Source organism: Ostrea edulis, chromosome 8 (genome assembly GCF_947568905.1).
Source record: "Ostrea edulis chromosome 8, xbOstEdul1.1, whole genome shotgun sequence".
Taxonomy (NCBI): domain Eukaryota; kingdom Metazoa; phylum Mollusca; class Bivalvia; order Ostreida; family Ostreidae; genus Ostrea; species Ostrea edulis.
The window spans coordinates 59586670-59614343 of NC_079171.1; the positions used below are offsets into that span (position 1 = coordinate 59586670).

The 27674-nt window shown below is 35.9% G+C and overlaps 1 protein-coding gene across 1 annotated transcript; it reads right to left on the reverse strand.

Annotated features, from left to right (window-relative positions):
• Positions 1–2686: 2686 nt before the first annotated feature.
• On the reverse strand, positions 2687–24821 carry LOC125663417 (laminin subunit gamma-1-like). Its single transcript, XM_056147741.1, has 6 exons — positions 24764–24821; positions 14031–14258; positions 7893–8141; positions 6074–6208; positions 5596–5730; positions 2687–2808 (listed from the first exon to the last, which is right to left on the reverse strand). Exons 1-6 carry the CDS (start codon positions 24819–24821, stop codon positions 2687–2689), a joined length of 927 nt encoding a protein of 308 aa, XP_056003716.1.
• Positions 24822–27674: the final 2853 nt, after the last annotated feature.

Sequence of the window (27674 nt, forward strand, 5' to 3'; positions counted from 1 at the left end):
TCAGGCTGCGTCACAGAATGATAAAGAGGAAGCCAGAGAGAGAGAGAGAGAGAGAGAGAGAGAGAGAGAGAGAGAGAGAGAGAGAGTTAAACTCGTATATGTAGACATGTGTTTCCATAACACGTTGGTTTATGTTTTATTTTTCACTCACATTGTTACACAACCAATTTTGAGGGGACGTTTACATGAACTAGCGGAAACATCATCTACCATGGCAGTAAGGGGCAGTATGAGCGCTCTTAAGATGTATCGTGAAAACCACTAGGCCAACGTCCATATAATTAAGTTGTAACCCGTAAATATTTAGCAGAATGTCGTGTTGCCAAACACAACTTTTTTATTTATTTTTTCAGTAGGACCACATATATTCACTAGCATATCCGATTCCTAGATTAGAAGAATACGAAGTTTATTCGATTTTTTGAAGAACATTTCTAAATGTGCACGTCGTCGAACTATACGATTAGAAAATGATTGTTACTGATGAAGTTGACGTTCCTTTCTGTATAAGTTAGTGTATAATCCGTACTAGGAATTCCCGAAGTCATTCGCAAAAAGTTAAACAACAACGCCTCGATGAAAGCATGCGATATGAATAATACATCATTCTTTCCAAAAAGGGGATACTAATTCTGAACTGCCTGAAAAATTCTTAGTAGGCGAAAATAAAACATACAAAGCTAATGGAGTGAGGGTTAATCTTTCAGGTAAAATATGAGTCAAATTTTACGTTTTCACTACAATTAATTTGCAATTATACTACTTAAAAAAAGGTTTGGGGATGGCATATACCATGTCTTGCCTATGCATTGAATTATGCACCAAAATGCAACCGGGAATGATAAAGTGGAGTGGACTCCTTGTTGCTTCGCGCAATATCATTTTAGGAATTGCAGTGCAAGAAAAGATATGTAATATGAATTTAATTTTTCAGGAGATTGAGTCACAGACGATAAAACACATCTCAATAAAGGGATTGCAATATTTATCACATAAAGGATACATAATAGACACCAGTTACTAAAATTAGCAATCAGACAACACTTGACAGAATGATAGGTTGTAGTGAGGAATTAGATGGTTATAACGACAATAACATTTGCGAAATATTGACTTCCGCAGAGACTGTTGAAACCCCATGTAACATCAACTTGTTTGTTAGTAGCTTGCATCGATTTAAAAAAGGGGGGTCATGCGCAGCACAATCTATTGCGTATTGAATTAGTTGATCTAAAAATCATAATCAAAATGTATCATACATTTCGTAGAAAGTCAGTTTCCCTAAAATACAAAAACATGATGATAACAAATGTAAAAACTCTCATAAGGAATACAAATTTAGGGCTTGGCAAACACCAATCCCTACATATACCAGAGGTAAGATCAGGGACCCAGAAAGAGAAAGTAACACCTGTCGACCATTCGCATTTGAGACTAACATCCCGATCTTGCGAACGAAGCAATCTATCATTAATTTAAAAAATGAGAATCCAACAGTTGGTTTGAAATACTCAACAACAACACCTGACTCAATGGCGATCTGAAATGACAAACCAACTTAATACAAAAAACAGTGAATTTCCTAAATGCTGACTCAAAGCAATGCTACTGAAACTTCTCTTACATCAACCGTATATGATGATTGTGTTGAAAAGTCATACGTCTTAATGTCGATTTAAGAAATGTTGTGATTTTAAATTTATCAAAGTTTCTTTAATATATTTTTCTTTAGAAAAATTCATTGACATGACCTTTGATACGATTTATTTCATCCCAATCAATGAAAATAATAACAGTACTGATAACATAACTACTTTTGAAAGCATGGGTGATCGGCTATCAAAATAAATGTAAACCTTCGGTAAATTTAAATTCACAAAAATGTTTATAAATCAACTACATTAAACTGTAAGACTTATCAGAATTTTAACGGACTATTCCTCAGTATAAATGAAAGGCTGCGTATTTTCAGGATGTAGTTAGTTACCTTTTTAATGAAATAGGACATGGGAGAAATTTCATATCATATTTTTGATCAGTCATCTAAAACATGAATTTCTACGCACAAAGACTCCTTAATTGATATTGAAAAGATGCTGTAGTTCCACACAAACAATATCATCAATGCCTTTGGTAATTAGGTCTTCCAACAATATTTTGGGATTCCCATGCGCATGAATTATGATTCCTGTTAGGTGTCCTGTTTTAAATTACTTAAGTCAGAAACTATTCAAAGTCTATGCTGGAAGATACTTATTTTGCTGCGATCTTCAAATCGACACTTATATATATCAACGGGATTGATTGATTATATATTGTTTAGCGTTCCTCTGGAGAATATTTCACTCATGTGGATACGTCACCATTGCCGGTGAAGGGCTGCAAAATTTCGGCGTATGCTAGGCGCTTATGGTCTTTGAGGAGGGAGAGCTCTTTATTGTGTCACACCTGCTGTGACACGGGGCCTCGGTTGGTATCCCATAGGGTTCCGGGTTAGAATTGGCCTTCAGTACCCCTTGTTTGTCGTAGAAGGCGACTAAATGGGCGTTCCCTCTGATGAGACCGCAAAATTCGGGGGTCATTTTATGTGTTTAAATGAACTACAAATTAAACATGACTGAGTAAAATCATAATTGTTGGTAAACTGTTTGAAATGAACATAACTAGCTCACTGTCACATTTAGGTCTAATCCAGTGACCTTGACATCCTCTTGGGCACTCCCCCTTTCACTTTCTCACATATCGTTCCTGCCTCACAATGTCCGCATGATTGGGAACAATTCAAGTCGTAGAACCCGTCTTCACACACTAACAATCTGATTAATTACTGGACTTAAAAAATATTATATTTATTATCGGGTATGCATGAACATATTTTACTCACCGGATGTATCTATTATTTATCGTTAATTTAGTTTATTTAATGATTATGAGAATCAAACATTATTGACAAGTGTATGCAAATTATCATATAAAAAAGAATATTGACGCATTGTTATTTCAATGCAAAGAAATCTAACACAGGGATGATATCATAACATAGTTGGAAATAAAGTGATTTCAATATCGCTTAATGATTTGAATCAATGCCCAATGTCTTCCAAATCGAAGTCTAAAACTGCAGGCTACTCTTACCGTCGCATGTAGATCCGCTCCAGTGATCTTGACATCCATTAGGACATTCCCCTGTCATACTGTTACAGAACGTCCCTGTCTTACAGTGTCCGCATGGTTTAGAACAACCCAGTCCGTAAAACCCATATTTACACACTAAATCAAAGCGGATATTCAACTTCAAAAGAATGTCTTTCAATTCGAAATGTTTTCTATTATTTACACATTACATTTATAATGATGTCATTGTAGAAATAAAACCCTCAAAACTATCACAGCACGAAAACCATGGCTTACATCTTGCAGAAAATACAGAAACTATATGGAACATTAAGGAAAGAAATAATTTCAGTAATGTTTCAGTTTGAAAATTGTTGCAGAGTGCATAGATCTAGCTTGTCCCCAATTCCAGGTGGTTTACGCGGTGAACAATTGCAGCAACTTTTCTGTATCGCCAAGCTAGGTTTACGTATGGCTGATGTATGGTTATGTTAAGGAATATAGACAGTATACAAGTACATGCTGATAAAATATCGTTATTTAAAGTTTTAAGTACATATAAAACGGATGTTGAAATAAAAAATATGCTAGAGTTTCTCATTGACAATATCTTCGTGGTCTTTCGTGATCAGGTCTTCCAACGGTCTGTTGGAATTCCCATGGGCGCGATTGTGCTCCTTTGTTAGCTGACCTGTTTTTATATTCATATGGAGCAGAATTTATTCAAAAACTTCTACGTGAGAAGAAAGAAATTTCTCGCTGTGACCTTCAATTCGACTTTTAGATATATCGATGACGTTTTGTCTATTAACAATGATAGCTTTCATTCATATGTCGATTTGATATATCCCTGTGAGCTGGAAATAAAGGACACCACAAAGTCGTCCACTTCTGCTTCATACTTATATATTTTATTGAAAGTAGACATTAACGGCAAACTGACAACTCAACTGTATGACAAACGGGACGATTTCAGCTTCTCCATCGTCGATTTCCCACATTTATGTAGCAATATTCCATTATCATCTGTATATGGTGTTTATATATCTCAACTGATTCGATATGCAAGAGCTTGTTCTGGGTATAGTCAGTTTTTAAATCGAGGTAAGCTACTGACAAACAAGGTGATGGTACAGGGATTTCAACAGTCTCGATTGAAGTCAGCATTTCGCAAATTCTATGGTCGTTATAACGATCTAGTTCGTCACTACAACCTCGCATTGGGTCAAAATGCTGTCTGACGTGTTTCATAACGATTGTTAAGCCGTTCTTGGCACACTGATTTGACTGTGGATAACTCCGTTTACCTGATCAGGATATGGGGCTCACGGCGGGTGTGACCGGTCAACAGGGGATGCTTACTCCTCCTAGGCACCTGATCCCACCTCTGGTGCGTCCAGGGGTCCGTTACCCAACTATCTATTTTGTATTGCTTGTAGGGGTTATGAGATTGATCACTGTTCGTTATCTTCACCTTGCATGTCAGAAATCAAATATAAAGTAGTCAACAGATTAAACTAATACACACACATATATATTGATAATTTGGTGCAGTACCTCACATCATACACTAGACATATAGATACATGTATTTGAAATGACATATACTTGGTAGTCGTACTGTCACACTTAGATCCGCTCCAGTGATCCTGACATCCATTTGGACACGCCCCCGTCATGTTATTACATATATTTCCTGTTTTACAGTGCCCGCATGATTCCGAACAGTTAGGGCCGTAGAAACCTGCTTGACACACTAACTTGATAAAAATAATAATCTCTTTTGTTCATGTAGGATGACCAAGTAAGATTTGATAACTAATGTATACTTCCGTCGCTATGCAATTTATTTGATATTTCGTTTGGAGTTTTTTGTTCGCCCTGAAATCATGTTCACAGGTATCAGTGAAATACAGATGCAATTAACATATTCTGAAGACACTACACTTTTCGTGGATATTATTAATTGTTTACGTGTAAACCGTCCAGCGTTTCATATAACTGGAACAGTGTATGGATCGGTTCATTAAAGATTAATTCATGCATATACACATATACAGGCAGTTCAAGCCACACCACTATTAAAATGAATTCAGATCGTACATCGCGCGGCAGTCACTAAAATTGGGAAGGTCGTTTAAGCCCCGGCCTGAGAAACCTTATCTCATTCGCACCCTGTTTTTATGGTGACATGTGCGGGGAAGAGTCAGACCGGACTCCATATTGAAAAGTTGGAATTCAGCGATACCAGATGCTTTACATACCTCTTACAACTTTATTTCGCAGATCCACCTTCCAAGCTTATTCTACCAATATATCATGATTATTTCAATGCTATCGCTGTTTAAACGGACCTAACACCGACAAATGAGGTATCATTTGGAATAGGTCACCGCCTCGCCATTCGATTTCTTTGAGCATGACATCGTCACACAACCACACAAAATACCATCTTGTGAAAGTAGAAAGTTTGTGACATACCAGAACAGTGTGGTAATTCCCAGTGTTGTTTACATCTCTGACATTCCCCAGTGTTCTTGTCACATGGTGCTTGGTTTAAGCAGTTACCACATTTCCTACACGGTGTGCCGAAATAACCATCTAGGCATTCTGGAACTATTTTCAAACGGTATCTCAGACATACGGGATTCAATAGTTACCTGTATATATTTATTCAAACTCATTAAGTTAACTTGGGGTAAACAGTTAATGTCCTTTGAATACAAAGCAAAGCAGTTGTGATTGTTTTGCAGTATTTATACTTCTGAATCATGTTGTTGTTTGATATGCATCTACCTACTGTAAAACTACTGTCATACGCAACAATCAATCTCGTAAATACCGTGTTGCATCAAACCCTGCTAGGCAAGGTACTCAGTACAAGGCTATGGGTTTGAGGATGCAAAACATGTAAGGTAGAGTGATTATAAAATCAGATACAATGTGCTGTAAAACGTACCGTTGCAATGTGGTGGTTTCATGGTCGGATTTTTACAACCATAAATGCATGAACCATCAAAAGCGTCACATTGGTTATCTAAACATTTCCGATCACAGAAGGTGCAGTTTGGTCCGTAGTGTTTAGCTTGACATCCTGGGAGAATCAAAATTATTTTATTTACATATCGCTTTAGCATAAATTTACACACAAAAAAGACACACAGGTATGGCTTGCATTTAGTTTTAAAATTATATAGCTCATCTCTCAACAGTTTTCTTTTAATTTCTTTATCAGCCTAACAACTCAAAGATAGAACAATCGGTAATATTTCAGCTTCTGCATCGTCGTCTTCCCATATTTATGTAACAATAACTTATCATCACTTGCATATGGTGTTTATGTATTTGAACTGATTTGACATTTCTTTTTGAATCGGGACAGACTACTGGCGAACAAGATAAAGGTGCAAGGGATTCAACAGTATCATTTAAAATCAATATTTTACAAAACCTATGATCGTTATAACAATCTAAATTGCCAAAATGACCTAGCATAGGAGTGATGAGATTGATCACTGTTCGTCAGATTCATCCTTCGTTGGAGTAAATGTTGTCTGACTTATTTCATACCGATTGTTAAGCCGTTCTTGACACGCTAATTTTACCTACGTATAGCTCAGTTTACCTGGTCAATGTGTAGGGCTCATTGAGGGTGTGACCCGTCGTCAGGGGATGCTTACTATTCCAATGCAGCCGATCCCATCTCCGGTATAATCAGGGATTAGTTTCTGCTTTATTCCCATTTTCGTATTAATTATGAGTTACGAAATTGTTCCTTTTAATCTTATATTCACCTCTCGTAGACTGAGTGTAAATTTCATGTAATCGGTTCAAGTTTCATAATGTAACACTGTTGGATTAAAAAATATTTCATCACCGCATTTGAAGGAAATCATATATCCATATAGCAGATTGCAAATACGTTTGTAAGTATAATCAATAGAGCATATAATTTATTTTACCATCAGTCAAATGTGGCATTAGTTACGTGGTTGTTTGTGGATAATATGTCACTCATATTTAGGTTCCGTACAACTGATTCAAAATTGCTCTTAGTGCATATGACCGTAGTAATGTGATTTATATAGCGTGTCAATGTATGCAGAGTCACGTAACATATGTTTTAAGGTCATTTCGGAAAGACCCGCGATTATCTCTTCTAAATATTGAGCGATTGGCAAAGCAGCAATTACTACATATGCGTACGTCTAGGTTTGCCGCCGTGGCACGAGTTGATCTTGCAATAATGAACGATTACGAAACAAGCACTCTACACATCAGCTACCGTGACCGACAAGGGCATCATTGATTAGAAATGACATATTTGTTTAACAAATATGTTATTCATCGAAATTAATGGATTGAGTAGGCTAATATGTGTAAACCTCAGTTGTGTAGAATTGTGTTTGAATCGGGAAATACAGTGGAACTATCAGTCTAGTATTGCAATGGGGGACAATGAAATTTTCTATCATTTTCTGTTTGCACAATTATTTAAAAAATCAATTTCATATCAAGTTATATTTCACGCAAGACCATTAAACGGGGTGTACCAAGTTGGAAGTAATGAGATATGGTTACCAACAGAGCAATGTTCTCAAGAAGTACAATATTAACAACTGAATGCAAAATCATTTAAAATATATTTTTTAAAAGATTACCCTGTTTAAAGATTACTCTGTTGTAACATTCATCGTAGATATATCAGTACAGCCACACGCATATTCGGATACATGAATATACAAAACATCTCCAATAATCTGTGAAATATACCTTACCCATAACACGGACTTCACAAATTTCAATGGTCGCATGATCTCTGTTATAATTCGTACAGCTGGTCTGTAGAGGGGATTTTCTAGAGTTGTATAGAGCTATGCCTCTTGTTACTCTATTGACGGTAACATTCATCAGCTGATTAGGACATGTCGCTGGATCGTGTGAAAATAGAAGTCCATCAATAGAAGGTGGAGTGTACGACGTGTCATTGAATACATACACAGAAAACCCGGTTTGACTGTGAACACCTGCAACAGAAAGTGACATATTTATTTATTTCATAAATGTACAATGAATTGTAATCAATGTCTTCATTTTCATTTATTTAACTGTATCATGTGCCTCCGGACTATATAACTATGTCCTTCCTTCAATAGTCAGCGAAACCATAACCAAATCAACCGTATTTCTATCATCTATCCTTTACATCAGCCTGATACCTCTTGATGACCTTCTCAAAGGTCAACTTTGTGCGACGTCATATTTGATGTGTCTGTTTCAAGCAATGACTAGCTCGAAGAAAAAATGAATTGCAAGAAACAGTTTTAAGTGAACATGGAGCGAATATTTTTCTAAAAGGTTCGGAATGCAAATTTTGAAGAAATATAGACTGTGTGAAATGTTGGTACTCTGTGTCTTTTATAAATCAATTTCCTGGGGACAATTCGTCTTGTCATTAACAGCTATTTAAAGTAACATCCTTTCAACAGAAGACCGATCCCGCAAAATAATTCATTGGGCAGGACACTTTAGTTGATGAATGAACTCAATATGACAATGATATCATAATGAGCTGATACGTCATGGCAGTTGATCCGCCTTGATCAATCCATATTTGGATACACATACACAAACTCTATTTTTAGGATCGTATAAAAAATTTATTCCACGCTTAAAATAAGTTAAATTTCCCTGATTTGACAAGCCATCATCAGGCATTATGATGAGAAATACAGCGGTGAAGTTTGTCTTATGGCTGGAATCAGCGTCTGAAATGCGCTTACTACGCACATGGCAGAGGCGACGTTCAGAAGATGTCAGCTGTTCAACTTTGAAATCGGAAAAATCAAGGTAAATTCTTCTATTTGAAAGAATGATATCTGAATACCTGAAACCAAAGTTGTCAACAATAAAAGTAGACAACATTTGCTGTGTTTTATACATTGAATCTATACTTTAGAGGTAGTATATACATAGTTTGATGTTCTTTGTTTACATACTGCACACGTCACACGTAGCTGATGTGTAGCATTAGGTGCACAACCGCAAGATAGGCCTATATGTTAGATAACTGATGCCCAAATAGTACCAGTTGTTTATTATTTATATAAACATGAGTACAGGTGGGTATATAGGCAGTAAAATCCACAGGCACCTGAAATATGGATATTTATTTTATCACTTTCTTAGGGAAAATCCTAATTGTGACCTGTTTCAAAATAGTACTGAAACCACACTTCACTTTTTACTGAAGTGTCCAAAATAGTGTACACAAAAACAAACACTGATACAAAGTTTTAAAGCTCTACAATTACAATTACCTTTATCCTTAGAACTTATTTTGTATGGTGACAATAATTTCAGTTATAAGTAAAATGTTACACTTTTCAAAATTGTACATTAAATTATCTTGCCTACAAATAGCTTTGTTTAATTTCTTAAAATATTTCATTTTCAAACCACAGCATTAACTTGTTTATATCTTTTTCCTGTGTAGTAAATTTCTATATCCATACCTAAATTATATTTGTCAGTCATACATCAAGCTGAAAATTATCATAGAAGTGGAAACTGTAAAATATATCAATGTATTTTAAAATATTATATTGCTTCATCATCATTATATAATAACTATATCTGTATTATCTTCATCATGTATTTGTTTGGAGATGGCTTATGTAGGTAATGCCTGTTATCGAACCCTTTTATGTATTATACATAATAAAATATTGTTTAAACTAATTATGGATATTACATGTACTTCACTTACCCTACCCCCCTCTCCCCCCCCCCCCCCACACACACTCTATCTTAGTAGATTCCCTGTCTTTCGCATCCTTCTTTCGATTCATGAAATCATTTCACGCTTTTTGTAAGCTTCTACCTGTATGGTTTAATTTATTTATTGATTCATCAAGGATGTTGGCATAGAATCATGCAATGTGAAGATAACGAACAGTGATCAATCTCATAACTCCTATAAGCAATACAAGATATATAGTTGGGCAAACACGGACCCCTGGACACACCAGAGGTGAGGTCAAGTTCCGAGGATGAGTAAGCATCCCCTGTTGACCGGTCACACCCGCCGTGAACCCTATATCCTGATCAGGTGAACGGAATTATCCGCAGTCAAAATCAGTGTGCCAAGAACGGCTTAACAATCGGTATGAAACACGTCAGACAGCATTTGACCCAATGTGAGGTTGTATTGACGAACGAGATCGTTATAACGACCATAAAATTTGCGAAATGCTGACTTCAATCGAGACTGTTGAAATCCTTGAACCATCAACTTGTTTGTCAGTAGCTTACCTCGATTTACCCAGAACAAGCTCTTGCATATCGAATCAGTTGAGATATATAAACACCATATGCAGGTGATAATGGAATATTGCTACACAAATATGGGAAGTTGACGATGGAGAAGCTGAAATCATCCCGTTTGTCATATAGTTGTGTTGTCAGTTTGCCGTTAATGGCTACTTTCAATAAAATATCTAAGTATGTTACACAATACGAGATATGTATAATGATAACAAACTAAATACTAACAGTTCATAAGCATATATGTAAAATGTGTATATATATTTGGCATGCAGATATGACGTCAAACTATATATATATATATATATATATATATATATATATATATATATATATATATTATAGGAAAATTTCTGTGTTTTCTTTTCAAATTTTAATATGTATATACATTTTAATATATCTATCAATATCTCTCTCTCTCTATATATATATATATATAAAGTCAAAAAATAAAATCCAATACTCAAACTTTTATCTATAGCGCTTTCGCCCTGCGGGCTCGTCAGTAGATTTTTAAACAATGTAAACAAGTTCCATTATGACGTCATCCCCGTGACGTTATGTGGGCAACGTCAAACATAATACAGTCATGATTGTGACGTCAGAACATTATACAATGTTAATGTTAGGCACTTTTAAAAATACAGATATATTTAAAATAGTTCAGTCTATAAGTTTTAAGCGCCTCTGAATATTCCTGTACATTAAAGGAGACATTCTATGTAAAATGTACATGTTAAATAACCTGAAGTAAAAATATTAACAGTTTAGTTTCGGCTTAAACAGTTTTATGAAATAGTTTTCCTTGGCTCTGCGTAATTGTTCATTTTCCTCTTTTACTTTGTAAAATGGAAAAATATAAAAACTGCCTCCCCCGCACGAATCAAAATGTCCGCTACACGGTGTGTTTCTTATTGTAGGATCTCTGATCTGTTGTTTATGTACACGAACACGGTCAGCTAATTTGGTTCCTGTTTGACCTATATAGTTTTCTCCACATGTAGGGCACGTCATACAATAAAGTAGATTTTTAGATTTACACGTCATAGTTGAATTTACATTGAAGTTCATTCCGTTTTTGAAAGTTATGGAGTGGCCGGTTTGTATAAATTGGCAAGTACCGCATCGTGGATCCTGCATTTGAAGACTGCTGGTTTTTCGGGGTTTGATGTAAATTTGGCTTTAGTGAGAATGTTTTTTCAAATTTGGTGGTTGACATCTGCTGTGGAGTATATCCGTGGGTTGAATGAGGTCATTTAATGTTTCTGATTGTTGAAGAATAGGGAATAACTGCTTGGCTGTTTTGAATATGTTGTGATTTCTCGGGTTGTGTGTAAGAACGAAAGGAATTTTGATGTTGGTTTCTTCATGTTGTTTAATAGTTCGCAATTCTGTGATGGAAGTTTGTTTAGCCTTTTGTATAGCTGTTTCAATTAATTTTGGTGGATATTTCTGTGTGCATAAAAATATTTTAAGTTCAGATAATCTTCTATTTCTGCGATCCTCATCTATTACTATTGTGCAAATTCTCCGGGCCATGTTAAAAGGGATGTTTCGTTTGAAAGAAACTTCCATCCCAGAATTGCGAACTATTAAACAACATGAAGAAACCAACAACAAAATTCCTTTCGTTCTTACACACAACCCGAGAAATCACAACATATTCAAAACAGCCAAGCAGTTATTCCCTATTCTTCAACAATCAGAAACATTAAATGACCTCATTCAGCCCACGGATATACTCCACAGCAGACGTCAACCACCAAATTTGAAAAAAAATTCTCACTAAAGCCAAATTTATATCAAACCCCGAAAAACCAGCAGTCTTCAAATGCGAGGATCCACGATGCGGTACTTGCCAATTTATACAAACCGGCCACTCCATAACTTTCAAAAACGGAATGAACTTCAATGTAAATTCAACTATGACGTGTAAATCTAAAAATCTACTTTATTGTATGACGTGCCCTACATGTGGAGAAAACTATATAGGTCAAACAGGAACCAAATTAGCTGACCGTGTTCGTGTACATAAACAACAGATCAGAGATCCTACAATAAGAAACACACCGTGTAGCGGACATTTTGATTCGTGCGGGGGAGGCAGTTTTTATATTTTTCCATTTTACAAAGTAAAAGAGGAAAATGAACAATTACGCAGAGCCAAGGAAAACTATTTCATAAAACTGTTTAAGCCGAAATTTAACTGTTAATATTTTTACTTCATGTTATTTAACATGTACATTTTACATAGAATGTCTCCTTTAATGTACAGGAATATTCAGAGGCGCTTAAAACTTATAGACTGAACTATTTTAAATATATCTGTATTTTTAAAAGTGCCTAACATTAACATTGTATAATGTTCTGACGTCACAATCATGACTGTATTATGTTTGACGTTGCCCACATAACGTCACGGGGATGACGTCATAATGGAACTTGTTTACATTGTTTAAAAATCTACTGACGAGCCCGCAGGGCGAAAGCGCTATAGATAAAAGTTTGAGTATTGGATTTTATTTTTTGACTTTATTCTACCCCGATACCAAGAAAAAAATAATTTATTGAATATCCAAGTAGTGTAGGAGTTTGTGTCACGTCTGGTTTTCCGGTAGCTTGTATGATGACTGTATTCTAAATACATATTTTGTTGAAAGCTATTTGGATTTTCAACTTGTCACCTAAAACTATTACTAAAAGAAATCCAACTCGCATCGTTAAGTATCCCTACGGATTCTTGTACGTACACAGTGATATACTACACATATCCATTGCAGAACAAGATACATATACCCCCCCCCCCTCCATCATTATGTATTTTTCATTGAAAGAGCGGATGCAGCATGGGTCCAGACTCCTCTCCAAACCCACTCAATTTGAAAAGTAATAAATCCATGGCATGTTCATCCTTTTGAAAACTATCGAATTAAGTTATCCCCTTCGCTAAACTGTGTTTCATTGCAAGAGCAGCATGGGTCCCGATATAGACAACCACCCCTCAACAGTGTTTCAGGAGAACATTAGTGTATCATACTGTTTGTTTTTACACCTCTCCGTTGCACATCTCGTGTGTCCAGGGGTCCATGTTTGCCCAATATCTATTTTATATTGCTAATGCGATTTATGAGATTGATCAATGTTCGTTATCTTCACCTTTCATCTACAAAGCGACCAACACGAAAATTAAAGATAATGGACAATGCTCAATCTCATGACCCTTATACTCAATACAAAATAGAGAGTTTGGGCATCTAAAATCAATATATAATTATTCGATACTTGTATTCTGCTGATGAGTTATTTTATGTAAATGTTATACCAGGCAAGTTGAAATACGAAGTTTGGGTAGACTTGATGTGTCCCCTTTATACGATTTGCTTTTCCCGGTATACCATATTTTTACACCCGAAGTTGGATTGATTTGCTCCCTCTTATTCTAGTTTTTGAAGTAGCAGTGAAAGATAGTTGATGTTTGAAGTGCTGAATTGAAGAGTTGTCAAGTCATAACCACTGCATATTTTATGTATAATTAAAATGACCATCACATGAAAAGTAGATTGATGCAAATATATTAAAGATGTACTTACTTCCTTGTCTAAACTGAATCTCCAAGTAAGCCACGTTGGAATCGATCAGTAAAGGGAATTTCCACCATGCTTCATTAAACCTATAATTCTGTGTAAAACTACACGTAGTCTCATCTCTGTTAACTTCCAGATGACCGTCCACCGCTTTATCTGCAGTCCAGGGATTACCAGGATATGTTGAGCTTTGTGATGGGGTGCCCCTGTATGGCGTTAACTGGGCTAGATTTACTAAATTAGATACACGTAGTTGTACTGTTGAAAACATAAGCAGTAGATATAATGATGACTATTCAAATCATATAATGTCATCAATAGATCTGATGAAGTGTTTGAGTTTTCATAATTGCAAAACAGTATAAGATATTTAACGGCTTATTATCTCCAATCGATGGGCTTTATATTCAGGTCATCATGCCAATGCGACAATTTAATCTAATTCAATTCAATTTATTCGTCCAAACCATGTTAAACGTACAATGCATGCAAGAAGAATCGTCAGTGGTTCGTGTACGGAACAATACAACTTCCTTAGATACCAGAGGGGAACATAATATGTACTGTATATATAATGTGACATAATAACAATACGTTTCAGAGGTAGCAGAAGAACAATTACAAAGAACAGCAGACAATCTGAAAAAAAAAAATATGAGAAATAAAAACTTAGAGATTGCTTAATGTTTCCAAATTTGGAGTTGACAATAAAGTAGAAAGCTTCAGAATATTTGGTCTTTCGTAACACAAATGTCCATGCATTTTTGTCCTTGATAGGGAAACGATGGACACTGTAAAATATAATGGAATCATCTCCTATTTCTTTATTACAAAAAGTACATACTCTTTCATTGTGGGGAATGGATATCATGCAAATGAATCTTTTTCAGTTCTATCTAAAGGAATCACTATCTAAAAAAACAACCAGGAGAAGAATATCTACTTCCCTCAGGTGGTGCATAAATAATAACATGGCCAGGTGTATTTACAAGTGATTGGCTCAATTTAAAACAAGAAACGAATGTACAGTCAGTTTAAAAAATGTACATATTAGACAATATTGCCCTTCACAGTTACGGTATTTCCACCATATTTTGTATTGGGTAGTTTGTGTGTTTTTCAAAAATGTTGCTAATTTGGGTATATAAAAACACTCGAATATGAATAACGTTCGGATCGTCCATTTTTTTCTGTTTCTGTGAAACTGATTATTCTACAGTTAGAAATAAAGTCAGCAAATTATTTTTGGATAGTTTAAACGTTGTCTGATGCCACAAACATTGAATGGATGTAGTTTCAAATAATAACAATCACAGTCAGATCCTGGAAATCGCTATCCTGCGCGCCCCTAGTCCGTTGATCCCCACCGTGGTCTCTTTAAAGCCTGTCGATAATCATCAGTCGTGCTTTGTTGGGTTCTCTGCGTCGTGTTTATCATGGAAAGTGGATAAATCGCTGGTGTGACGTTATGGGCCGATCTAATGGGAGGGTTGTAGACTTCCCCGTCAATATAGAGTAAATCCCACAGTACCAGTATCTTAGCTTTAGCGCAAGACTGGATATATTTTTTCCTCAAAGGAATAAAACTGACAGATGTACAGTAAATTTAACCCTATAAAATGGAACACGTATCTATCGAACATATACATATCTACTTACTCGTTCACCATGTAGATAAAAAATTCAAGAAAACATTTGATGGTGCAGCTTGTTTGACGGTGACCGTCCAGTATTTCGACGATCTGATAGTCCGACGGGCCGGTATGTCAACAAGTAAGATGCCATTGATAACTTAATGAGTTTTCTATAATTTAATCATTAAATCATATAATAACATGAATGTTGCTGGGGGGGTTTTCCCAGTCAATACGATGATGTAGTCATCTTCGAAATACGGTATCCACCTCGCCCTTTGGACTTTGTGAATATTGTACTACTCAGGTGGCTTAATTACTGTATTGCCCTGAAAACAGTAATATTTGTATAATGTTACATTTTTAATCAATTTGTTAATCACTGGTATCTGTTAACTATATTGCAAAAAATGCTATAATAAGGAGAAACTTGGTTATAATTCTATTTTTTACTAAGAAATCAGAGAACATGCAAAGCTGTTTTAAAACAGCATTCATCCTATGTTTCACAAATCAGCTTATACCACAGGCATGTGTTTGCGTAACAGGCATTCTGACGAGCTGGGTTTGGTATAGTGTAATAGTGGGGAGAATGATGTCCTACAGCGGAAAACCGAAAAGGGGGTCAGTAAAAGTCTTAAAAAAATACAAATATTTACAGTATTAGCTGATATTATCTTAATATTTATGCTAATATTTATGCTACAAAGATAGATTTACTAGGAATGGAATGAACACGTTGTTCCTCGGCTGCATTTCCTAAAACTAACTTTGATATAAACTAGTGTAAACATTTTCGTCGTTATCGACGCCATTTAATGGCATAAAACTGTAAACAATTTCAATTGGTTACTTGATATTTTAAGTTGCATTAAACATTCTTTAGAGGGGATATTTGCCAGCATAATACACTTAATTTGTAATTTGTTTTTTTTTTATTAGGGCATATTCCACGCCTTATCGTAATAACTTCTTCTACAATTAAGTCATTCTTATAAGGTCTTGACTCACCTGGAACACGACACCGGGGCTCTGTTTTTCCTTTGTTTGCTCTATTTGATTTTTAGGGTTTCTTCCCTTTTATTTCCTTTTTGCCAACAAGCGTGGTAATTCCAAGTATTATGAATTAATGTTATTTTTGCAAAAGCACGCCATTGATGTGAACAAGTTTTTGTTTGAAAATGTACTTTCTGTACGCGACAGCTCATCGTAACATTCATTTGGTTTTGATTGATTATACAGATTAAAACTTACAACACGTGTAGCAATCTCTCATCATCGACCAAAATATCAATTGCCTCATTATCTTGATAACAATTTCATAGACTACTAAATTCACATCAGTACACAAGGCCAAGTCAGTTAGAACTCAAAATGATGTAAGAATTTTATCATGGAGTAAGATAAGGAGAGCATAAAATCGCTGTCCGTGTAAATTATATTCTAACAATTCATAATAATCATTATCAATCGTAACCATTCCTAAGCATAATCTGCTACATTCGTTTGTAATTGATGTAATTGTAGGCAAAATCTACTACTATTATTGTAGGACTACATGAAAATTCCCTCCCCAGTTGGATTACGCGGTAAGCATCAAATGATCGCATGGGCGCCTCGACTAGTAACTTAATGTCCATCAATTTCTAGCATCCAATGTGAAGCTATATTTTCCCTGATTGACAAGGGATCACATGTCAGGTAAATTTGAAGGCGGTGCTTATTTTCTCGGTCTTTAAACATAACATTAATAGGCTTTTTTTTTAAACAGTTATGTCTTTTGGTCAGATTTCAAAGCAATCCCGTTTAAACCTTGATCCGTGTAAATGATTTATGACTTAGCAATGCGCTTCACTGGAAGTTTTTCTTATACTATTTAAGTAAGGAAACAGCATGGTTGCTTCACTACTTCATACACTCACGGATATCTAAAAGATGACCTAGCGTTAATCTACAAAATAATAACGCTTCACTAATCAAGTATCTCATTGCATGTATTCACGTAAGAAAGCACAGCAACGTTATGTCATACAGTCGCGGGGAATTGAGTTAACATACCGCTATTCCAACGCCGCACACTTAAGTTTAATCTTATTATTTACGTTAGCTAACACAACATGGACGCACTAACTCATACACATGTGCAGAAAATTATAATTACTATTAACCATTGCGTTATTCTACGGCATAACACCCCACACTTCAAGTCTTTTTTTTTTTTTTTTTTAGATTTACGCGAGAGAACACTACAGAGTTACATTACTAGCTCATACACTCGTAAAGCAAAATATCATAATTCACTACATATTTTTCCCGTATTTCACCAGTTAGCAGTTTTATTTTCCACAAATACCGGGTTTCTCTAATTTAGTTCACACTTGAATGCGTTTCGTCAGAAATTGATTGTCTGATTTGTAATCAAGCCTTGCCGATTTTAGCGATTTCTGGTTATTTCCATAAAATAATGCTTGACATGAATAAATTTTAACTGTATTAATTAAAAATGTTGGTGATGGTCAACATGTTGGACTATCGGACGGTCGGAATATTGGACCGTCGGACTATCGGGCAGTCGGAATACAAGGCTTGAACCCTCAATGACCTCCTTTCTGTTGCTAGACCGTAGTCGTCTAATTACTTTCTCAACTCGAACTTTTTGTCGAAAAGTTCAAGCAACGCAGCTGGTTGACAGTTTGTTTACAGTGAGGCACTTTTTATTATAGTTATTCAAAACAAGCGTGTGCTGTTTAAAAGTAACTTGCCGCTAAAACATATATTTAAATAACGATACCATTTCCAATTCAACATATTCTATAGTTTTAATGAACACAAAAATACCATTCTTTGCAGTGGTGTAGATATGTGGGTGATCTTTCCACAGCTAAGATCCCCGAGTTCGATTTTCGATCACGACGCCGAGTCTAACATTAGAATTAGAAAAGTTAGGGATGGTTTATTCGCTGATTGTACGGTATTAGAAATAAAATGTTTTTTCGACTGTAACACTGATAAGAGAGTACCCGTAACACGGTGCGCGTTAGCACGATTACTAATTATCTTTCTTTAAAAAAAAATTGAACCAACTTTTGCCTACACCATTTCTATTTCTTTCATTGATTTTATTTAACCATGCTTGATTTATCCTATTTTGGGACATTTTGATGTCATATACTTTCCCCATTTTTTGATAATGTTGCCACAATTGATGATTTAACGTAGGTCGCGGGTTACCGACCTTTTTTTTTACTCGAAAACCCCATCTGAAAATTTGACCGATGTATCTTGACAATGTATATACTAATCTGTGAAAATTATTTTTCAATCAACAGTATAGGTTTTTAGTAATACGTCTTCAACATACCATTGTTTTAACGGTAGCGACACTATTTTCCATTTAATTATATAGAGAATGATAGTGATTAACGTTATCCATTGCATAATTCAACTTAGAATAGACCTAACTTGGTGCCGTTCATCTTGATAATAATGATATCAAAGCGAAAAAAAGACATTTTTGATGAGATGCCACTATAGGACCAATAGTCCCTCCCCCGGTATAAAGAAGAACCTCAGAATGACAGGGTTCCTTTGCTCACTACGTATCATCCCGCCCTCAAGAACATCAACGGTATTCTGAAGAAAAAACCCAGCCCACTCTGCATGACAACAAACCAATGGCTGGTGTTTTTTAAGGAACCCCCGACGGCATCCTTCAGATGCCCCAGAAACCTGATGTGCATGACAGTAAGGACCAAACTGGATAACCCTTTACCCAATGGAGGTTTCAAAACATGCTCAGACCTCAGATGGCAATTATGCAAATATAGCTCAGATACTGGGGGTTTTACTAGTACTGTAACAAACCGCAGTTATAAAATATTGGGAAACTTTTCCTGCAAAACCAATAACTGCATCTATCTCATCAGTTGCGATGTCTGCCAGAAGCAGTACAAAGGATAAACAACACACCTTCGCAGACGGGTCAACAACCACTGGTCCTCCATACAAACCAGAAAAGATTTGCCAGTAGCGACACATTTCAATGACAAAAACCACGAATGGGATGACATGGCAGTAGTGATTATTGACCCTGACCCAAGTTGATCAGATTCCGAAAGAAAGCCGAAGGAAAAATGCTGGATGCACAGGTTGAAATCATTAAAACCGCATGGTGTCAACAAACCCAGGGCGTCTCCACATCAGTGAAATATTCTCAAGAGGGACGTTAAACAACATTCAATCAATCAGCAAACATACTGACTTCACCAGGATGAATATGGGCTAAACCCTTACTGGATTTTAAGCTTCATCTAGACCTACTCGTCTGATCTTGTCCCTAACAGTAGTAATATGACCACTTTTGAACACTTTTCCCCCCTTTCAATTCTGCTTACAATCACCCCACCCCTTTAATTAGTTTGACCTTCATAACCGATTGCTTACATGTAAAACCCATTTATCAGTCTCCGATATTCTATGTTTTTACACGTCTACCCTAGACATGATCAGAATGGGAATGTCTGATGTTGATTTGATTTCCTAGGCTGCTTATTCTTTGTTTTTGTTTGGAGTTGGTCCACTTTGTTTACTTATTCAAACTTGTTATTTACATTATTTTTATCTCAAATTTTTGTTCATTTCGTATTTCATTTTTATAGTGTTCATTCATTTACATAGTTTATTTCTAGGTAATTTTTTGTGACTGATATTTTTTTCTTATTGTTATCTTTCATAAATTGTTTATTCTTAATGCAAAGTTTGAATATAATCTATATGGGTACGAGTTAGCTTTACTATTTGTCAACGTGATAGGGCTAACTCGTTCAAATGCGGGTAGTTTCGTCCCAATTACCTATTCGCACCAGGTGGATTTGCACCTTTACCTGTACGCCCCAATTGGATTCCTCTTGAGTGGTTTCGCCCCCATTGAGTATGTAGCAACAATGGTCGGAACGATTGATCAGTGCATACTCTCACTTAAATAACAATGAGTAATTGAATTGAAATTAATGAATGCTATATATTAATTTACCAACGCCCAAGTTATGTTGATTCTTATCATTATACTGACAATTTTTGGATGTTTATATACGGGAACATTGGTCGGGACGATTGATCACAGCATACTCTCTTTTAATGATGAGTAATTTAATTAAAATTAATGAATACTATACAATATATTAATTCACCGACGTCCAAACTATGTCCATTTTTATCATTATACCAAGAATTTTTGCCTTTGCAAATTGCATTCATTGTGGAATATCTGTAAGTAGAAAGTATCATATAAAACAGAATTAGCATTATATAGATAAAATTAGTGTGTCTATTATGTGATTTTATTATTTTTAGATATATTTATATAAATCACAAAATTAAGAATTCATTGTTTTGAAAAATTTGCAATCATTAAACAATAGCATCGATATACATTTCATAACAAACATACTTTCAAGAGGTATTTACTGCCGATAAAATTGAATGAAATTACAGACCACAGTTTAGATATTTTGCAAAAGATAAAGTAAACAGGAATATCTTTTATACTTCACGGATGTCAGAAATCGGTAACTACACCAATTCGTTCGCGCATCTACACGCTGTTGTACATATTACTAGATTATACGCAGGTAAATTGGGGCGAAATCACTCGATTAGTATATCGGGGCGAAGCAACTCGATTATAAGCCAATATTCTACCTTATGTTACCTGTAATGAAATTGGTACGAAGCAACTTGGTGCGAATTCATTAGGTGCGAATAAGTAATCGGGACGAAACCACCCATTACCCGCTCCACTTGAGATTGATTAAGTCTAGTTGTATCACTTCGTACATTCTGAATCAGCTCTTTGGACGAATAAGACATGTACTAAGTCGCTCCTCTTTTAACATTGACTGGCAAGCCTAAAGACCAAAAATCATGCAGTTTGCGTTGTAAATACGTGTGTAGATTAGTTTATTTTTAGTGCTAGATGTGTTTATAAGTAGTTGTTGTTATTATTATCTGTTCATGTTTGCCACATTATGTAATTATCTTCGTTTGTCCTGAAGAAGGGGTGGGTCGTCCCGAAAAATTGATTATCTGGTTGTCCATGTTGTTGGTCATTTTAGTGTTTTGTATATTTTTTTTGTATTTGACCTCGTATCCATGTTGTGGATCCGACACTTTTAGTCATCGGGTGGTGTTGGAACTTAGTGCTTATATATATGTAAGACTCTAAAGTGCGATTATCGCTCCAAAGTGCGATGGCCACGCCAAATTCCGATGGTGCGGAATTCAGTAACGTTTGTGACGCCACGTCATTGTGACGTCATTCTTAACGTCTTTCAAAATAAGTCCGAAGAAATGCAACACGGACGACAGCATCGGCAAGGTATACAAGGTTGAGGATAGTGAGAACGGCAAAGTACATTTGTTGTCGAACTATCTACTTTGCCCAAACATTTTTTAATTCATGATCATTTATAGACATTATTTGTCGAAATGCGCATCCGGTGCATCAAAATTGGTACCGTATAAGTTTTACATTGTAACTCACACGTAATAACATCCTGGGGATATGTTATAATGCAAAACATTCTATACAATTTGGCGTTGGAAAATTCTGTGTTTAATAACATGACAACTAGGTGGTAATGTAATAAGTTGAACTGCTTACTTTTTATGCATGGATTTTGCACTGATATGTTGGTGAAACAACACACAGTCGGTTCAGTCTTTACCAAAACACTGTGTCGTATACAAACCAATGAATTTCGGCGTGTTACACCATCACACTTATCCGGGTTAGAATAGGTCGTCAGTAAACCTTCCTTGTCGTAAGAGGTGACTAAATGGGGCGGTCCTTCGGATGAGACCGGAAAAACCGAGGTTCCGTGCCACAGCAGGTGTGACACGATAAATATCCCTCCCTGCGTAATGGCCATAAGCGCCGAGCATAGGCCTAAATTTTGCAGCCCTTCACCGGAAGTGGTGACGTTTCCATATGGGTGAAATATTCTCAAGAGGGACGTTAAACAATATACAATCAATCAATCAATCAACCATCGCACTTTGCCGCATGAGTGTGAACCATCGCACTTTGACGTGTCATACCATCGGATTATAGCGTGATCATCGCACTTTGGAGTCCCATCGCACAATATAGTTTTATATATATATATATATATATATATATATATAATTTATACGGTATCAATTTTGATGCGCCAGATGCGCTTTTTGACATATAATGTCTCTTCAGTGATGCTCAAAAGAAATGTTTGAAATCCGAAATAACAATGGTGTTTTAGAGCTATTTTAGGGGAAAACAGTGTGCCAAAAAATGTGACGTCAACTTCGTCTAGGAATAAGAGAGAAATAATCTTTAATTTAGAAATGAATTTCTAAATTTTATAACAGCAATTAATATACATCCGTATTTTTAAGCTAGTAACGAAGTACTTAGCTACTGGGCTCTAGAGACACTCGGGGACTAACAGTCCACCAGCAGAGGCCTCGACCCAGGGGACATAGTGTAAAACCTATACGGTACCAATTTTGATGCACCAGATACGCATTTCGACAAATAATGTATCTTCAGTGATACTCAACCGAAATGTTTGAAATCCTAAATAACAATGAAGTTTTGGAACTATTTTAGGGGAAAACAGTGTGCCGAAAAGTTGCGTCAAATTCGTCGAAGGTTGATTGATTGATTGATTAGTGTTTAACGTCTATCTCGATAATATTTCACTCATACGGAGACGCCACAACTGCCGGTGAAGGGTTGCACAATGTATGCCTATGCTCGGCGCTTAATGACCATTGATCAGGGAGGGATCCTTTTTCTGCCACACCTGCAGTGACACGGGACCTCGTTTTTTGCGGTCTCATCCGAAAGACAGTCACATTTAGTCACCTTTTACGACAAGCAAGGGGGTAGTGAGGATTGATTAAGGATAAGAACTATTCGTGAGGGAGATAATCCTTAATTTTGAAATGCATTTCTAAAATTATAACAGCAATGAATTATGCATCCATATTTCAAGCTAGTAACGACGTATTTAGCTACAGGGCTGAAGAGACCCTTGAGGACTAACATTCCACCAGCAGAGGCGTCGGCCCAGGGGTCATCATGCAAAACGTATAAGGTGATAATTTTGATGTACCAAATGCGGATCTCCACCAGTAATGTTTCTTTAGTGATACTATATATATATATAAAGCACAAATACACAATTCACGTTCTTTTTGATCTTAACACAAATTTCATGGGTTTTTTTAAAGCTATTTGATTATTTGGATTTTACTATATCTGGTTAACATATTCGTTATCTCCACCTTTCATTGAATACATTGTATCAGTAACGGACGTTGCGTGGTTGAACTATACTTTGTTTTAACAAATAGGTCATGTTTTGCATGTCTGACTTCTTCAGACACCCCTTTATCGGCACCTTTTAATTTTTATATGGATTTGTGCATGAATGGCATGCCGAATGCCCTTTAGATTAATTCGCAATATGTGTCGTAGAAACCATAATACAAAATAAATATCAAAAACCTGTATCGTGAATTATATCAATTTATACTTCACATATATTGTTTTGTAGGTAGTCTTATAATTTACAATATTTATTTTGTTTTTGGTTATTGTAGTGCCAGTCATCCCACCAAATTCAAACACTAAACAGTTGATAACGCTTTATCTGGAATTCAGTACCTTTCTATATGTACTGCTTTTTACGAATGAAATTATACTTCTTTGATATCAAACAAAACATGTTACTAAACAATAGATTGATATAGATAACGAGGGTATCTTAACCTCACCAGAGAGGTAATTCCACACAGATGAAATATATACCTTAATATAGAGATAGAAAGATAAATCAATGTACTAAATATAGGCTGATTTGATTAGAAATAACAGATATATATATATATATATATATATATATATATATATATATACATCGAGTGTATCTTAACTTTACCAGAGAGATAATTCCCCACAAATGAAATGTATACCTTAATATATAAATAGAAAGGCAAATAAGAGTACCAATCACATGTATGATTAACATTGGTAGCTTAAACATTAAATTATCAAAAACTTACCTAAACCCTCAGTCTTCAGAATGAGGAGTCCAAAACACAGTAGATATGTGAACGACATCGTCTGAGCTGTTTTGATTGTCACTTCCGCCTTGCACAATTGTCAAGGAATACTTGTACTGTCCTGATAGAAATAAGATAACCGTTCATGCATTGGTATCAAAAGTTATCACCTGTAACGCCATTATTGATTTTTTTTATAATGGGTATCTCGAGGTTCCCCCCAACAATTGTATTGCAATCTTTTTTGTTCATACCTACCCCACTGCTACCCTAGTATACATTGTGCGGCATTTTGTGAAAATGATTCGACAGTCACATATTTTTTTTTACTTTTTGTACAATTTACTGATTTGAACATTTTAGCAGATGAAACCTGGCTGTTCCAGATGTATTTCATCATAGCATTCGACTAACTTTTGTATATCCTGCATATTTTATTTGTTTTGCTTCAGCAATGTAGTTGCTCTACGAATAATTGGAATACTTACCAATGTAATTGTTATGCTTAAAAGCAAAGTACAATGCAAGGTGAATATAACGAACAGTGATCAATCTCATAACTCCTACAAGCAATACAAAATAGATATTTGGGCAAACACGGACCCCTGGACACACCAGAGGTGGGATCAGATGCCTAGGAGGAGTAAGCATCCCCTGTTGACCGGTCACACCCGTCAAGAGTCGTATATACTGGTCAGGTAAACGGAGTTATCCGCAGTCAAAATCAGTGTGCCAAGAACGGCTTAACAATCGGTATGAAACACGTCAGACAGCATTTGACCCAATAATAGGTTGTATTGACGCACGCGATCGTTATAGCGACCATATTATTTACGAAATGATTACTTCTATCGAGACTATGGAAACCCCTTGGCGACGTCAAGATCGCTTAATATATCACTTGTTTACAAACATTTCAATCTAGAGATAAATCTAACGGAGAGACGGTACGTTTTGTAAAGGATACAGAAAAGGGACATGTTACCGGTCATTGAAGATGTTATGCGAAGTTTCCGCCAATTTGTCTTTATACTATCTTTCATCTTCTCGACATGAAGATTCATTATATGATTTCCTTTATAAGTTTAAGTATTTTCTAGTGGCAATCACACTATAATCCGTATATCGCATTGGTAAGCTCATTTGTCGAAATGCGCATCTGGTGCATCAAAAATAGCACCGTATAAGTTTTACATTATGATCCCTGGGTCGAGGCCTCTGCTGGTGGACTGTTAGTCCCCGAGGATCTCTACAGCCCAGTAGCTAATTACTTCGTTACTAGTTTAAAAACTCGGATGTATATTTAATTGCTGTTATAAAATTTAGAAATTAATTTCAAAATTGAGGATTATCCCGCTTAAGCATAACTCTTATCCTTATACCTTCATTATTACCTAACACTCTCAACACTCTGTAAAATGAAAAGAAGGTCGTGCTTCTGTATGCTATCTATATAAACAATGACGTTCTGATCCCGTGGAGTTCTAGGATAGGGCATGTCCGAAGTAACCCTTGCTTGTCGTAAGAGGTGACTGAAGGGTGATTGTCATCCGGATGAGATCACCAACACCGAGGTTTTGTGTCATTACAGGTGTGAAAAATATTCCTCACTGCTCAAAGGGCGTAAGCGCTGATCATTGGCCTAAATTTTCAGTGCGTCACTAGTGAACAATTTTCTTGCAAGACGTTATCATTACGTAACCAAACAACCATACCGTTCTGTAAATTGTCGTCAATCAAACAATATATGTATCACGCCAAGACCCGCCTCCGAGCCACGGTGGAGGACGGGTGTATTCTCCAATATTCAGTCAATTACCATTTCATTCTTATTATATCCTATGCACTTCTAATTCTATATATTTCCTTATCCCGTGCGTGCATGTTTCAACCTTTAAATCATTCTACTTCCCCACGTGTACAGTGACGCTCGGTGAGCGAACGATGAAAGCACGGGGAACGAACAGTGAGCGAACGGTGAACATATGCAGAGCGAACGGTGAGTGCACAGTGAACGCAAGCAATGCAAACCCTGAACGCAATTTGGTAATCGTTAAGGAAATGGTGAACAATGAGCGCACAGTGAAAGCAAAATGGTCGATTCATTTGGTGTTACTTCCTTATTTTATAATCAGGTAGGGAATATGTATATGAATACATCTGATTGTTCGTTTTTGTAAAAGTACTGGACGTATATATTTCTCATGAACTGATCGTAAATTTCACACCAATGCACGCAATAATCATGCACAAAGAAAAGAAAATGTTTGTGTACATTATTTACAGCATCACATGTACAGATGCATGCATACATGAACAGTAGAAACATATTTTCGATAGTATTCAAAGTCATTGACGTTTTTATATATATATTATGAATATTGGGCGGATCAAATAGGTAAACGACATGTACAAGTATTCTAATTTGACTTCACCTACATGGTGTTTAATTTCTCAATAAGAGAGTATAAACAATGTATGTGAAATAAAGGTAGTCTAATGATTCAGTCAGAATGATTACGGATGTATATGTATGACTTCAAAATGTACGAGCGCGGTTGTTGGGATTAGATGTAATTAAAAAACATCCCCGAAAGGAGTCAAGGAAATACATTAAACAAACAGCACGGGTAGTATGTTGACACCTGAACGCTTCCAAATAGTATCAACGGTATATTCCCACGTTGATTTTGTGTAATTCACTATATTGCAAATACATGTCAAGCATGTCGACTTGAGAAAACAATCCCATAATCAATGTTTGTATAAACCGTTTAGCGAGACCATGGATTTACATTTAGATTGTGCAATATTTGCATATTTTTGACGTAGATAACTGTTTATTATACAGAAATGCACGTCTATTGTATCTGAGGCAGAATGTACAAGAAAAACAATACATCTTTTCATT

Excerpts from the sequence above, each read along its gene's own strand:
- LOC125663417 (XM_056147741.1), bottom strand. The coding sequence starts at position 24,821 with ATGTCGTTCACATATCTACTGTGTTTTGGACTCCTCATTCTGAAGACT. Across the intron at positions 14,259-24,763 it reads TCTGAAGACTGAGGGTTTAG|TAAATCTAGCCCAGTTAACG; the intron begins GTAAGTTTTTGA and ends TATCTAATTTAG. Across the intron at positions 8,142-14,030 it reads GATTCAGTTTAGACAAGGAA|GTGTTCACAGTCAAACCGGG; the intron begins GTAAGTACATCT and ends TTTCTGTTGCAG.